Source organism: Saccopteryx leptura, unplaced genomic scaffold, assembly GCF_036850995.1.
Source record: "Saccopteryx leptura isolate mSacLep1 unplaced genomic scaffold, mSacLep1_pri_phased_curated manual_scaffold_18, whole genome shotgun sequence".
Taxonomy (NCBI): Eukaryota; Metazoa; Chordata; class Mammalia; order Chiroptera; family Emballonuridae; genus Saccopteryx; species Saccopteryx leptura.
The window spans coordinates 792,587-809,351 of record NW_027095700.1 but is presented as its reverse complement, the minus strand read 5'-3'; the positions used below and the strand labels follow the sequence as shown (position 1 = coordinate 809,351).

The window sequence follows — 16,765 nt, the reverse complement described above, 5'->3', positions numbered from 1 at the left end:
TTGTAAATAAAGTAAGAATTGTTTTAAACATAAAGTTTTATATGTTAAGTTTTGTTTTTCATCAGATTTTCTTATTTATGTTGTGATTTTCTTTTTCTTTTTTTTTTTTTTTTTTCCATTTTTCTGAAGCTGGGAGGGGAAGAGAGAGACAGAGAGGAAAGTGCGGCGGAGGGGTGGAGAAGCAAATGGGCGCTTCTCCTGTGTGCCCTGGCCGGGAATCGAACCCGGGTCCTCCGCACGCTAGGCCGACGCTCTACCGCTGAGCCAACCGGCCAGAGCCTATGTTGTGATTTTCTAAATTGACCTATGGGATATTTAGAATTCTATTGTTTATTTCCCAAAATTTGGGTTCATATCAGCTATTACTGTTTTTCATATCTGATGTAGTTCCATTTAAACATGGTTTGTTTGATTTTAATATTTATATTCTTATTGAGGCTTGTTTTTGCTCCTTGTTCATGGTATATTGTAGACAATATTTCATGTAAACTGTGAAGAATATATATTCTGTCATGTTTAGTGGAATGTACTTTTACATGACAGGTTATATTGGTTTATAGTGTTACTAAATTATTTTATATGATTGCCAATTCTTTGACTTATCTTTCTATCATTGACAGTGGGCTTTTAAAATTTGCAACTGTTATCAAATTATATATTTCTTTTTCACATCTGTTATGTTTTGCTTCATATACCTTAGAGTCTCTTATGTGGTGCATATTTAGTTGTAGTTTTTAAGATATATATTTGCTCTAATAATACTATCAATTGAGAAATTTTTGTTTTTCTAATTTTCAATTTTTTCTGTACTGTGCCCTTTGATATTAATATTATCCTCTATTTGGTACTGTTCACAGAGGACATCATTTGTGATTGTTTTTCTTTCAACAATTTTGAAGATAATTGTCTCCTGCATATAACAGTTGAATCTTTATGTTTTTGAGTAGTCTGACAAGGTTTGCTTATATCAATATAAAGAATATTCAGTCCATTTGTATTTAATACAATTTTTAATCTGGTTATTTCTATTTTTTCCTTTGTTTTTTATCTATAATGTTTGTGGTGTGTTCTGTTCTGCCATATTTACTTCTTTTTGTTGTGTTTGGCTAATACAAATTTGTGTAACTTTGAATTCCTTAGGTATATAATAAAGTGACCTTCATCCATTTTCTTTCATGTATTATTTATATATTTATAAACCCAATAATCAGTGTTATAATTGCTTTAAACATTTATATGTTTGGAATATTTACATATATATTTGTACACACACACACAACACACACTCACATATACACACACAATTTTTACATTTAAATATCTAAAATTTCTCCACTGGTTTGTTTCTTCTTCTAGACCTAAGTTATTTTGTCGTTTTCTTTCACTTAAATTATATGTTAGTATACTTTTATATATATTAGTATTGTTATTGCTGCATTTTCATGTTAGCTAGTACTTTATAAAATGTCTTTATTTTCACTTTCAAAGTACAGTTTCACTTTACTTAAGAGTTCTGTTTTGGAATTTAATTTCTCATTAGTACTTTCAAAATCTCATTCCACATACCTGGATTCCAGTTTTTATTAACTGTCTTGTTTATTATATCACTTTTATTAAAAATGTGATTTGTTGATTTCATTGCTGCTTTTGGGTTTTCTTATGGTAGCATGTAGCCGTTTTATTATCATGTCAGTATATAGTAGTTTGTTTTGTGTATACTACACTGCTCACAAAAATTAGGGAATCAGGGAACATGCCTTTTGTATAGTGCAATTTCACCAATGAAATAAATGTTGGTTTTGCATCTCATTTGCATAATCAAACAACTTTGACTTGTTGTTTGCTTTTCTGATGTTCTTGTTTAGTAAAAAAATCAAATGCTTTCATTTTTAATTGCTTCATATTTGAAATGTCCCCTAGTTTTTGTGACCAGTATATTTAGGGTTTCCTTAACTTCTTGAAATTATAAATTTGATGAAGTGTTTCTTCAATATTAGAAGTGTTTCTTCAATATCAGAAGTGTTTTTCTTTGATTTCTTCAAATACAGTTTTTGAAGGTCTGTTCTTTTATGTTCAGCAATTTCTTATCAGCTATTAGTCATTTAAATCAGTATTGTATTTCATCTTTTTTTATTTTTTTTATGTATTATAGCTGATCTATTTCTTTTTTATGAACTTACCATATTTTTTTGCTCCATAAGACACAGCTGACCATAAGATACACCTAGGGTTTTTTGTTTTTTTTTTTGTTTTTTTTCAGAGACAGAGAGTCAGAGAGAGGGACAGACAGGAACGGAGAGAGATGAGAAGCATCAATCATTAGTTTTTCGTTGCGATACCTTAGTTGTTCATTGATTGCTTTCTCATATGTGCCTTACCGTGAGCCTTCAGCAGACCGAGTAACCCCTTGCTGGGTCCAAGCTGGTGAGCTATATTTTGCTCAAACCAGATGAGCCCGCGCTCAAGCTGGCGACCTTGGGGTCTTGAACCTTGGTTCTCTGCATCCCAGTCCAACGCTCTATCTACTGTACCACCACCTGGTCAGGCCACACCTACGGTTTTAAGGAGGTAAAAAAGAAAAAATATATTCTGAGCCAAATGGTGTGTTAAAATATTTAATGAAATACTGTATTTTTCACTCTATAGGACACACAGGGCATTTTCCCCTCCACTTTTGGAGGAAAACACATGCGTCTTATGGAGCAAAAATACAGTAATATTTTTCACCTTACTAACTGGCCAGTTGAGGATTCTCACCTTAAGTTGGAAGCCACTGTTTTTGTTTTTATATTAGTTTTAATTTTAAACTGGGTTTTCTTGGATTTTCTTTTCTGTCTATAGCATGTTGGTGGTCATCTTATTATTAGGGCTAAAATTGTTTTAATCTATCTGGCTGCCTACTGAGTATTGGCTATAAAACTGAGAGTCTTACTTTTGGTTTTACTCAACCCTTTAAAAAATTATGAACTCAAAATACTTTTATGTGTAGCCAAGAACGTTATAAAATTGTTGTATATAAAACAATTTACAGTATTTTATTAAATATTTTCTAATTGTTTAATCTCAACTTAATTTTGATGATGAATGAATTTTTTATTTGCTTACTCACAGTCTGTTTTTTAATAGTTTCAGTGTTGATTACATTATAATATTCACCTTTTTTTCCTTTACATTGCATCTCTGAACTTTTCATTTGTGTCAAGGTAATTTGATTGAAAACATTGTTCATGGTGTTTTAATGATAAAACTGTGTCAGAGGCATGCTAGCACATATTAATTAGGTGATTAACTGACTCTAGGGTTTATATAATTTGTGAGTTCAATTTTTATTGCTTTACAGGTTTTATGGATGAATTTTATTTCACATAAAACAAACACACTTTTAGCCTGTTATTAAATTATCACATTTAGAAAGCAGCAACTCTAAAATTTTCTGCATGGTCCTGAGGTTCCAGTTAATATTGAGTTTGAAGTTAGAAGTATAATAGTGTAGTCCTTGGTGGATAACTCAGTTGTCTGTAGCTTCCACCTAATGTGCCCAGACTGGAGGCTCTTTCCCTGGTTCAACAAGTGCAAGAATCAGCCAATGCATGCACAAATGGGTGGAATGACAGATTAATGTTTCTCATCTCTCTCTTTCAAGTCAATAAATCAAAAAAAAATTTTAAATATGTTATTATGTGCTTATGTATATTTCTAAATTCTGAGATGTCAGTAGCTTTCATGTCCTGTTAGAATGAATTCTTTGGAAGTTGTTACATAATTTTTTTTTTTCTGAAGCTGTAAACGGGGAGAGACAGTCAGACAGACTCTCGCATGCGCCCCACCGGGATCCACCCGCATGCCCACCAGGGGGCGACGCTCTGCCCACCAGGGGGCGATGCTCTGCCCCTCTGGGGCATTGCTCTGTTGAGACCAGAGTCACTCCAGCGCCTGGGGCAGAGGCCAAGGAGCCATCCCCAGCGCCCGGGCCATCTCTGCTCCAGTGGAGCCTCGGCTGCGGAAGGGGAAGAGAGAGACAGAGAGGAAGGAGAGGGGGAGGGGTGGAGAAGCAGATGGGCGCTTCTCCTGTGTGCCCTGGCCGGGAATTGAACCCGGGACTTCTGCATGCCAGGCGACGCTCTACCACTGAGACAACTGGCCAGGGCCGTTACATAATTATTTTAATATTCTTTTTTTTTTTCTTTTACACAGAGACAGAGAGTCAGAAAGAGGGATAGATAGGGACAGACAGACAGGAACGGAGAGAGATGAGAAGCATCAATCATCAATTTTTCATTGCGACACCTTAGTTGTTCAGTGATTGCCTTCTCATATGTGCCTTGACTGTGGGGCTACAGCAGACCAAGTAACCCCTTGCTCGAGCCAGTGACCCTAGGCTCAAGCTGGTGAACTTTGCTCAAACCAGATGATCCTGCGCTCAAGCTGGCGACCTTGGGGTCTCGAACCTGGGTCCTTCTGCATCCCAGTTCGACGCTGTATCTACTGCACCACCGCCTGGTCAGGCTGTTCCTTTTTTTTTTTTTAAGTGACAGGAGGGGTAGTAGAGAGACAGACTTCCACACATACCCCAGCTGGGATCCAACCAGCAGTCCTATCTGGGACTACAGCTTCAATCAACTGAGCTGTATTTAGTGCCTGAGGTTGATGCACTTGTTTTAGTTGAGCCATGGGCTTCTGGTGAGGTAGCAGGAGAGAAGTAGATGGTTGCTTCTCTTGTGTGCTTTGACTGGGAATTAAACCCAGGACATTTGTATGCCAGGCTGATGCTCTGTACACTGAGCCTCCAGCCAGTGCCTAGTCCCATATTACTTAAATCATGTTGATAAATAAGTTTATTAATTACTCGGCCAATAAATTAAAATGAGCATCTTTTTAGAGCAACTTATAAGACCAAGCACAGATTTCAGGTAAAACTTAATTCACTGTATATTTTTATTCCGTGAAAGAGTTTTTTCTCTGTCCAAAACTTGTACTATATTTTATTTATTTTTATTTTATTAAGTGAGAGGAAGGGAATTAGACTCCCACATTCTTCCCAACCAACTGGCAACCCCCATCTAGGGGTGGTGCTCCAATCAACCAAGCTATCCTCAATGCCTGAGGCTGACTCTAGGACCAACCAAGCTATTCTCAGTGCACTGGGGCTGACACTAGAACCCCTCAGCCACTGGCTGTAGGAGGGGAAGAAAAAGCGAAAAAAGGAGAGAAAGAAAGGGGAAGCAAAGCAGATGGTCAGGTCACTTCTAATGTGTGCCCTAACTGGAGATTGAACTGAGATGTCCTCATGGCGGGCCAACAGTTTATCTACTGATCCAACTGGCCAGGGACCAAAACTTTTATTAATTTGATAAACTATCACATCAGAATTCTTGAAAGGTATCAAAATATTCTTTTAATTATGTGAATTTGGGAAAAAGTGCTATTTTCTTTTAAGTCATGCATGAGGACACTACTAGAATGTCTTTGTGGGCTATGGGGGAATATGATAGAAGGGTACAAATTTAAATGTTATTCCTTGAAATACTTTTATATATCAACAGTTTTACCTCTTTGATTGGAGATAACTGCTAGGTTTACATTAAAGTTTCACTGATAATTTTAAATGTTTAATAAATACATTTTCTGTATTAAACTTATATACTGTAGATTAATGACTTATTTTATTTAGTGTTTATAGCTTTAATTGGTAATGATTATATATATTTTTTATATATAAATTTACTGATAAATTTTTGTAAAGATGAAAATGTATTCATCAGAATTGAACAGCACAGAAATCTCAAAACCTTGTGTGGGGAAATAATATACCACACTAATACGTAGAATCAAGCAGCCAAGAATTTTCCCTAAAGATACTAGCTAGTTTAATCACTTGGTAATGGGATCTTTCAAAAATAATTTTAAGGATTTGGTATAAATTATGTTCCAATTTTAATTGTCTATTTTTGGTATTTTGACTTTTATTTAAGGTTTTTAGTCTTCTGTATTCTTAGTTTGCATAATAATAATAAAGTTGAACAAAACGTTTTAAATTTTTTATTTCTATCATCTCTTTTTTTTTAGGGGCTTCACAAAGGTCAGAGATCAAATTTGTCAGAAGCTAATGATGAACAACTTCCATTTTCCTCTGGGCCTGTCCAGTATCTCCAGCCAGCTAGCACTGGTATTAAGAAACAGACTGCACATCAAACTCTGCCTAGCAACTCATTAACACACGGAGATCCTCTCAGTCACCTCTCTTCTCATATTGCTACCTCAGTTGGACAACAAGAAATTGCCTTTACCAAAGATAGCAAACCTTCAGGAAATAGATCTTTGGTGTCTGAAACAAGTAGGCATGCTGGAGATACACCTAGTAGCCGTGTTATTGTCCAGGGACTTTCTAATCATGTTGAGCAGTTGACAGCAGAACCTGTTTGCAGTCCTAACAGTGAAAATTGTACATCACCAAATTTATTAATATCAGACAGTCCTCAGATCCCTACCTCATTGTTTGGAAAAGCCAGTGACAATGTGGATACTGGAGCCTGTGACAAAGCCAGTAATATTCATCCAACTGTTCATACAAAGACTAATTCTGTTACCTTTTCATCCTCTTCAGTCATTTCTACCACAACACCTTCAAAATCTACTGAGCAGAAAGCTGCACACAGTGTTACCAGCCTTACCAGCCCTCAAAGTAGATTACAAACAATTAATAGAGAAGAAATAGAGAATTTACAGATCTCTAGAAGAGCTGATGTGTTGATTATTAACCACAAATCTAGTCCTCAAATTATTCCAACCATGTGTGTGTCCATATACTCAAGTTCCACAGAAGTTCTGAAGGCATGCAGGTTAGTATCGGAAATTTTTTCACAAAGTGAAAATTGTTGATTATTGTCCAGATCAGAAAATTGAAATAATATGTTGAGATTATAAAAAATAGAAATTATCAATACATAAAAACTGATGTAATCTTTTGTCTAAAATAACAGTTTTATATGAAATTTAGTTATGTTTCAATATCAGTGTATCAGCATTTTTTTGAGGTTTAACAAAAATTTGGATATTTTATTCATATATATTATAAAAAGTTAGAAGATAGAGATAATAAAACTATAATATTCCAACTTTTCAGAGATTATCATTATATATGTGTATACATGTATGAATATTTATATTTATATCCCCATAGACATTTGCTGTATTTAAACATACGCTTAGGTTTTCAACCAAAATAAAAGCATGCTGTAACTTTATATTTGTTTGTAATTTCACTTTTTCTAGATCAGATTTCAAATAGAATAATACAATCCATATTTAAATGTTTTAATTGTTCAAAAAATAGCTTCTTTAACTTCTTTTTTTTAATTCAGTGAGAGGCAGGAAGGCAGATAGACAGACCCCTGCATGCGCCCTCACTGGGACCCACCAAGAGTTCCCTTAGAGGGTAATGCTCTGCCTGTGGGAGCCACTATTCATCAACCAAGCTATTTTAGTGCCTGAGGCAAGCCATGGAGTCATCCTCAGTGCTCAGGGCCAACTTTGCTCCAGTCATTTGAGCCATGGCCAAAGAAGGGAATAGAAAGAGAACATTAGGGGAGAGGAGTAGAAAAGCAGATGATTGCTCCTTCTGTGTTCCCTGACCAGGAATCAAACCCAGAATTTTCACACACTGGGTGAACACTTAACACTGAGCCAACTGCCCAGGGCCTAATTTCTTATTTTAAACCAGAAGCTGCTGTGCATTCCATTTCATTTTTTAATATCTAGTTCAGATGTCCCTCATTTTATTATATTTTCTATTTTATTTTTTAGAGTTCACAATATTATTTTGTATTAGTTTCTGGAGTATAGCATAGTTATTAGATAATCATATACTTTTCAAACCGTTTTCTCCATTATTGCCAGTACCCACCTGGCATCATTCATAATTACAATATTATAGCCTATATTCTCTAGGCTGTATTTTATTTACATCCCTGTAACTATTTTGTAATTTGTATGCTTTTCTTTCTTCTTTTCTTTTAATTAAATTAGTGTCACTCTAGGTTTCAAGTATATATTTCTATGATACATGATCTATCTGTTGCGTTTTCAGTCCACTGCCCAAAATCAAGGCATCTTCTGTCATCATATATTTGGACACCTTTACACTTTACATCACTCCACCCCTGCCCTCTGATAACCACTGCAGTATTGTATGTATTTATGAGTTTCAGTTTTATATATCAGATATAAGTGAAATCATATGGTTCTTAGCTTTTCCTGAGTGACTTATTTTCCTTAGCATATTGTTCTCAAGGTCCATCCATGTTGTTGCAAATGACAATAAATATATCATCATTTCTTATAGCTACCTAGTATTCCATTGTATGTATATGTACTAAATACATATTTACCCAATTTTTTATTGAAGGACACTTTCATTTTTTTATGTCTTGGTCATCATGAATAATGCTATAATAAGTATATGGGTGCAGCCTGACCTGTTGTGGTACAGTGACTAAAAGCATCAACTTGGAATGCTGAGGTCACCAGTTTAAAACTTACATTGGCTTTCTGGGTCAAGGCACATATGAGAGGTGGCCACTATGAATTGATGCTTCCCACACCTCTACCCATTTCTGTATCTCTCTCTCTCTCCTTTCTCTAAAACCATTAAATAAAATCTTTAAAAAAAAAAACAGGGATGCATATATGTAATAAATATTTTGAGCTTTTCAGGTAGATACTCAGAAGAAGGATTGCTGGGTCATATAGTGACTCTATTCTAAATTTTTTGAGAAACCTCTATACTATTTTCTATAGCCACTGTAACAGTTTACATTCCCACCAAAAGTGAATGAAGGTTTCTTTTGTTACTACCTGTCTTGTTACTAGTAGTCATTCTAACATATCTCATTGTAGTTCTGATTTGCCTTACCCTAAGCTAGTGAGGTTGAGCATTTTGTCTTATATCTATTGGCTATTTGTATGTCTTCCTAGGAAAAGTGTCTGTTCAGGTTTCCTACCATTTTTTTTAGTTGGATTTTTGTTTGTTGGATGTTGAGTTGTCTGAGTTCTTTATATATTTTGGATATTAACCCCTTGTCAGAGCTGTTGTTTGCAAATATCTTCTCCAATTTGTTTGGCTGTCCTTTTGTTGTCAGAGTTTTTGTGTGTGTGTTTTTGCCTTTTTGCTGTGCATAAGCTTTTTAGTTTGATCTAGTCCAATTCATTTATTTTTGCCTTTACTTCCTTGTCTTTGGGGTCAAATTCATAAAACATTCTCTAAGACCAAGATCCATAGTTTAGTCTTTATGTTGTCTCCTATGTAATTTATTGTTTTAGATCATATATTTAGGTGTTATATTCATTTTAAGTTAACTTTTGTACATGGGAAAAATTGTAATCTTGTTTTATTCTTTTGCATGTGTCTTTATAATTTTTCCAGCACCATTTATTGAGGAAGATTTTTTTATTGTGGGTTTTTGTCTCCCTATTAGTGTGGTTTTATTTCTGAGCTGTCAGTTCTATACCTGACATTGCCAAGCTGTGTTTTTTTTGCGTTTATTTTTTTTATTGCATTTTGGAGAGGGCTAAAAGAGAGAAAAAGAAAGTGGGGGAGAAGCAGTAAGCATTTCTTTGTGGTAGTTGCTTCCTGTATGTACCTTGACCAGGCAACCGCAGGAATTTGAACTAGCAACCTCAGTGTTACAAATCAACACTTTATCTACTTCACCAGCACAGGTCAGGTGCCATGCTGTTTTGATTATCATTGCCTACAGCTTCATTTCTTTTTTGTTAGGATTGATGTGGCTATTCAGTCTTTTGTGGTTCCACACAAATCTGATATTTTTTTGTTCTATTTATTTAAAAAATGACAGTTGGATTTCTTTTTTTTTTTTTTTTTTTTTTTTTTTTCATTTCTGAAGCTGGAAACGGGGAGAGACAGTCAGACAGACTCCCGCGTGCGCCCGACCGGGATCCACCTGGCACGCCCACCAGGGGCGACGCTCTGCCCACCAGGGGGCGATGCTCTGCCCATCCTGGGCGTCGCCATATTGCGACCAGAGCCACTCTAGCGCCTGAGGCAGAGGCCAAGGAGCCATCCCCAGCGCCCGGGCCATCTTTGCTCCAATGGAGCCTTGGCTGCGGGAGGGGAAGAGAGAGACAGAGAGGAAAGCGCGGCGGAGGGGTGGAGAAGCAAATGGGCGCTTCTCCTGTGTGCCCTGGCCGGGAATCGAACCCGGGTCCTCCGCACGCTAGGCCGACGCTCTACCGCTGAGCCAACCGGCCAGGGCCGACAGTTGGATTTCAATGGGGATTGCTCTAAATTTGTAAATTGTCTTTGGCAACATGACTATTTTAACTATGGTGATTCTTCTAATTCATGATCATGGAATATCTTTCCATTTCATTGTCTTTTTTAGTTTCTTTTCATCTTTGTCATTTTTAGTTTATAAATCCTTCACATCCTTTATTAAGTTTATTCCTAAGTTTTTTATGTTTTGGTTGCAATTGCAAAACATTTTTTTTCATGTTTTTGAAATTTTATTGTTAAATACAAGAAAGCAATGCATTTTTTCTGTACATTGATGTTTGTATTCTGCAATTTTACTAAATTTGTTTATTGGTTCTAACTGTATTTTAGATGGCGTCTTTGGGGTTACCTAAATACAGAATCATGTAAAAATGTAATTATGCATAAAGTAATACCTTTACTTTTTCTTTCCCAATATGGATGCCTTTTTATTTCTTTTTCTTGCTTGATTGTTTTGACTAACCTTTCCATTACTACTTTGAGAGTAAAGAGAGTGGGCAATCTTAACTCTTTCCTGATTTTAGAGTAAAAGCTTTCAGTTTTTCACTTTTCAGTATGATATTGGCTGATGCTTTGTCATATATGGTCTTTATTATATTGAGGTACTTTGCTTCTATGTCCATTTTACTGAGTGTTTCAATCATAAGTGGATGTTTTGTCTGATCAAATGCTTTTTCGGCATCTGCTGATTTTTATCCTTTGTTTTGTTGATGGTCGTGTATTACACTGACTGTTTTGTGTGGATTGAACCATACTTGTATGCCTGGAATTAATCACACTTGATCATGATGTATTATTTTTTTAAGTATTGTTTTCAATTTGCTAGTATTTTGTTTAGGATTTTTGCATCTGTATACATCAGAGACACTTGTAGTTTTCTCTTTTGTAGTGGTCTTGTCAGCTTTTAGTATTAGGGTTATGTTGGCCTCATAAAATGTATTGGTAAGTATTGCCTGTTCTCCCACTTTCTGGAAGCGTTCCAGAAGGATAGGTGCTAAATCTTTGAATGCATGCTAGAATTTACTAGTGAAGCCGTCTAGTCCTGGACTTTCATTTTGGGGGATTTTTTTGATAGTTTCAGTTCTCTCAGTCTTTTTAAGTTTTCTATTTCTTCATGACTCAGTCTAGGAAGATTATATAGTTCTAGGAATTTATCTGTTTCTTCTAGATTGTTAAATTTGGTGGCATATACCATAATCTTTCATAGTATTCTAGTGCAATCCTTTGTATGATATATCTGTAATATATGTGGTAATTTTTCTGTGATATATGTGGAATTTTTTCTCTTTCATTTTGGATTTTATTCATAATAATCTCTGTTTTCAATTTACTGATCTCTTCAAAGAACCTTATCTTTGTTGTGTTAATTTTTTAGTGAGAGACAGACGGGAGGAAGAGAGATGAGAAGCATCAATTCATAGTGCAGTACCTTAGTTGCTCATTGATTGCTCTGTCATATGTGCCTTGACCAGGGTGCTTCAGGCAACCTAGTGATGCCTTCACAAGCCAGCAACCTTGGGCTTCAAGCCACTCCAGGTTGTGTCTGTGATCCAACACTCAAGCTGGCACTCAAGCCGGAAGAACCCATGTTCAAGGCACGACCTCGGGGTTTCAAACCGGGGTCCTCAGTGTCCCAGGCTGATGCTCTGTTCATTGCATCATGGCCTGGTCAGGTGCTCTTTTTCTTTTTTCTTTTTTTTCCCATTAAGTGAGAGTTAGGGAGGCAGAGATAGACTCCCACATGTGCCAGAACCGGGATCCACCTGGCAAACCTACTTAGGGGGTAATGCTCTGCCTGGCTTAGCTATAGCTTTGTTGCTCAGCAGTGGAGCCATTTTAGTACCTGAGGCTAAGGCCATGGAACTATCCTCACCCAGGGCCAACTTGCACCATAGAGCCATGGCTGCAGGAGGAGAAGAGAGAGAGGTGAGAGAGGGCAGAGTGAAGAAGCAGATGATTACTTCTCCTGTGTGTCCTGTCCAGGATAGAGCCCGGGACATCTACACACCAGTCCAGTGCTCTACCACTGAGCCAACCGGCCAGGGCTACTCTCTTATAATCCTGTAATGACACACTTTTCCCTTATTATTACTTTTGGTGCATCCCAGAAGTTTTGGTAGGTCATGTTGTCATTCTCATTTGTCTGTATATATCTTTTGATCTCTGCTTTTATTCTTCTTTGAGCCTGTCAGTTTTTTAGTGGTCTGTTGAGTAATCTCCACATATTTGTGGGTTTCATACTTCCTTTTTGCAGTTAATTTCTGATTTTAAAGCCATGGACAGAGAGTATGTTTGGTGTGATTTCAATAATGTTGAATTTACTCAGGCTAGTTTTATGACCTAGATGGTCTGTTATTGGGAACTAGAAAGCCCGGCGGTCATACAAAATGACCGCTGTTCTAGATATTATAAATTGTAATTAAAATGATTTGTGCAAAGGTGTCTGCTAATTCAAACTGAATAACCCAGGGCAGGTGGCGAGCACGCCCCTTTGCTTAGTGCCCCACGGGGTTTCCCCCTTCTACTTGCTTAAAGTAGAGTGCAATGAAGGAAACCACTGGCGGTACATTTCTTAAGAGCCACCACTAGCTCAATAAATAAAGGTGATTTAAATAATAAAATGTTAATTCACATGTCAAAGATCTCTTTGTACACAACATTTCTTGTGTAGATCTTTCCATCATTTTTAAGCTCGCCTTGCAGAGGACCATCAATTATTTTTAATTTTACGTCCGTTCTTTGTTTGCTATTTGGATGCTGATTAGTCAATAATTTATTCAAGAGTGGTGGATAATTCTCAATTAATGGAACTACAATGTTTCCGTACTTACAACATTGAGAAAATCCTTTCTTGCCACGGTCAAATCGATTAGTTTCTAACTTGAAGTTTAAGGACTGACAGTGTTCACATTTAATATTCATGTCACCAGAGGAATGCTCAAAAATTAAAGTTTCTCCGTTTGAAACTGTTTTAATCCTTTTTGCGTTTCGGTCAGCATTACTTTGTCATTTTTTTTTTTTTCTGAAGCTGGAAACAGGGAGAGACAGTCAGACAGACTCCCATATGCGCCCGACCGGGATCCACCCGGCACGCCCACCATGGGGCAACGCTCTGCCCACCAGGGGGCGATGCTCTGCCCATCCTGGGCGTCGCCATGTTGCGACCAGAACCATTCTAGCGTCTGAGGCAGAGGCCACAGAGCCATCCCCAGCGCCCGGGCCATCTTCGCTCCAATGGAGCCTCGGCTGCGGGAGGGGAAGGGAGAGCCAGAGAGGAAGGCACGGCAGAGGGGTGGAGAAGCAAATGGGCGCCTCTCCTATGTGCCCTGGCCGGGAATCAAACCCGGGTCCTCCACATGCTAGGCCGACGCTCTACCGCTGAGCCAACCGGCCAGGGCCACTCTGTCATTTTTTTTGCATTTCTCTCCTGCCTTTGTTCAAGGGACTCATTTTGTCGAGACAGGCTTTTTTGTCTTGCATCTGAGGCAAGCCTTGTTTCTCTATGCTCATCAGTCTCATTTTGCCGAGAAAGACGCATTTGCTCTGTGACTGAAGCAAGCCTTGTCTTTCTCTGCTCAGTGGTTTCTTTTTGTCGAGAAAGCCGTTTTTGTGTAGCTTTAGCTCCTTTTCTCTCATCTTCAGTGCTGTATTTTCTAGGAGGCATTCTTAAAAGAAATTACGTTAAGACGTTTTTATGTAAAACAGATGATTGCCAATGCAAACAAATGTTCACCTTCCCCCTGACACGCTCAATTTTCGTTCAGCCTTAAATTGTTTCAAAAGCAGATGATTGCCAATGCAAACAAATGTTCACTTTCCCCCTGACCTGCTCAATTTGCGTTCAGCTGTAGCAACTTCACCCCATTGGCTAGTACAGTTACGCAAGCAACCAATAAGCTATCGGCGACAGACAGACACTTAAGCTGCATATAATAAAGATGTTTCATGTGCGTTAGAGAAGAACATGTGATATATCCTGGGATGAAAAGCTCTGTGAATGTCAATTATGTTTGTTTTTTAATCAGTTGTTTCAGTATTGTTGTTTTTTTTTCATAGATAATGTGAGGCCAATATTTCTTTTTTTCTTTTTTGTTTGTTTTTAATTTCTCCAGTGATTTGAGAGATAGAGAAGTACCAACTTGTTGTTCCACTTAGACGTTTCATTTAATTGTGTGGTCATGATTGCTTCTCTTAATGTGCCCAGACCAAGAATGGAACCCAAAACCTTGGCATCACAGAATGATGCTTTTTCCACTGAACCGCATTGCCATGATGAAAGCCAGTTTGTTTGGTTTTTATATTGATTTCCTGTTTATATGATCTGTCTAGTGCTGTCAAGAGTTGGGTTTTTTGTTTGTGTTTAAAAAGGAGGGAGATACAGATAGGAAAGGAGCAAGATGAGAAGCATCAAATTGTGGTTGTAGCACTTTAGTTGTTCATTGATTGCTTCTCATATGTGCCTTGGCCAGGGGACTCCATTATGAGCCAGTGTCTTTGGGTTCAAGCTAACAAGCTTTGGGCTCAAGCCAGTGACCATGGATCATGTGTCTATGATCCCACACTCAAGCTGGTGACACAGTGCTTAAGCTGGATGAGCCCATGCCAGGCCAGCTACCTAAGAGTTTAGAACCTGGGTCCTCAGCATCCCAGGTCAAAGTCTTTCCACTGTACTACCACATGATCATGGGATATCTTTCCATTTCATTGTCTTTTTCAGTTTCTTTTCATCTTTGTCATTTTCAGTTTATAAATCCTTCACATCCTTGGAGTTTAGTTCCCCAACAATGATTTTTTTGTCAGTTTCTCCCTTTAGTTCTGTTAGTGGCTGTTTATATATTTCATTGCTTTCTGATTGGAAGCACATATATTGAGAATTGTTACTTTTTTTTTTTAGCAATAGAGAAAGATATGGACAGACAGGAAGGGAGAGAGATGAGAAGCATCAGTTCTTCATTGTGCTACGTTAGTTGTCATTGATTGTTTCCTCATACATGCCTTGTCTGGGGGCTCCGCCTAAGCCAGTTACCTTGGGCTTCAAGTCAGAGACCTCTGGGCTCAAGCCAGTGATCATGGAATCATGTCTGTGATCCTGCCCTCAAGCCAGATGAGCCCATGCTCAAGCCAGTGATCTTGTAATTTCAAACCTGGGTCCCCAATATTCCAGGTCAGTGCTCCACCAACTGCACTATTGCCTAATCAGTTTGTTATGTCTTCTTGATTTAGTGTCTCCTTTATCATTATAAAATGTCCATCTTTGTGTCTTGTTACCTTCTTATCTTGACATCTATTTTGTCAGCAGTGTGGCTACACCTACTTTTCTGTGAATGTTATTTATGTGGATAATCATTTTCCCCCCTTTCACTAAGACATAGTCTCTGTTGCTGCAGCTTAGATGTGTTTCCTGAATGCAGAATAAGATTGGGTTTTGCTCTTTGAGCCCGTCTGCTACTCTGAACCCCCCCCCCCCAGTTTGAAGTGGGGGGCGGAAGGGCTGGCAGGCAGGCAGGCAGACAGACTCCCTCTTGCGCTGGACTGGGATCCACCCAGTACGCCCACCAGGGGGCGATGCTCCATTGCAGCTGGGGCCATTCTAGAGCCTGAAGTGGAGGCCATGGAGCCATCCTCAGGGCCTGGGCCAGTTTTGCTCCAGTGGAGCCTTGGCTGCTGAAGGGGAGAAGGGGAGCAGAGAGACAGAGAGGAAGGAGAGGGGGAAGGGTGGAGAAGCAGATGGGTGCTTCTCCTGTGTGCCCTGGCCAAGAATCGAACCAGGGACTTCCATATGCCAGGCCAATGCTCTACCACTGAGCCAGCTACTCTGGCTTTTTACTGGTAAAATCAACCTGTTTACATTTAGGAAAATTATTGGCACATGAAGATTTCCTATAGTCATTCTATGTTTTGTTTTGTGGTAGCTCTGTGTCTCCATTAGTTCTTTTTTTTTTTTTTTTTTAAAGAGATAGGGACAGAGAGACAAGAAGGGAGAGGGATGAGAAGCATCAATTCTTTGTTGCCGTACCTCAGTTTTTCATTGATTGCTTTCTCCTATAACCCTTGACTAGGGGGCTACAGGTGAGCCAGTGAACCTTTGCTCAAGCCAGAGATCTTGGGCTTCAAGCCACTGATCTTAGGGCTCAAGCCAGCAAGCTTGGGGTCATGTCTATGATCCTGTACTCAAGCCAGTGACTCAACATTCAAGCTGGTGAGCCCGTACTCACACTGGATAAGCCTGCGCTCAAGCTAGCTACCTCAGGATTTCATAACTGTGTCCTTTGTATCCCATGCCGACCCTCCATCCACTGCACCACTGCCTGATCAGGCCCCACTAGTTATTTTTCTGTGTGTGTGCAGCCGCAGCAGTGGTGGTACTATATACTTCTTTCCTTTGTTTCCTTTTTTTTTTTTTTAAGTTATGTGCCTCATTTCTGGGTGTTTTGGGTGTGGTTACCATTAGATTTTTGACAAAGGTTATATATA

At 38.2% G+C, this 16,765-nt stretch overlaps 1 protein-coding gene across 1 annotated transcript in view; it reads left to right on the top strand.

Annotated features, from left to right (window-relative positions):
• LOC136386862 (lysine-specific demethylase 6A-like) overlaps positions 1-16,765 on the top strand; it is a 275,511-nt gene that overhangs the window by 194,010 nt on the left and 64,736 nt on the right. Inside the window, 1 exon segment of the mRNA XM_066357979.1 lies at positions 6,067-6,839. Coding sequence (XP_066214076.1) covers positions 6,067-6,839 — 773 coding nt within the window.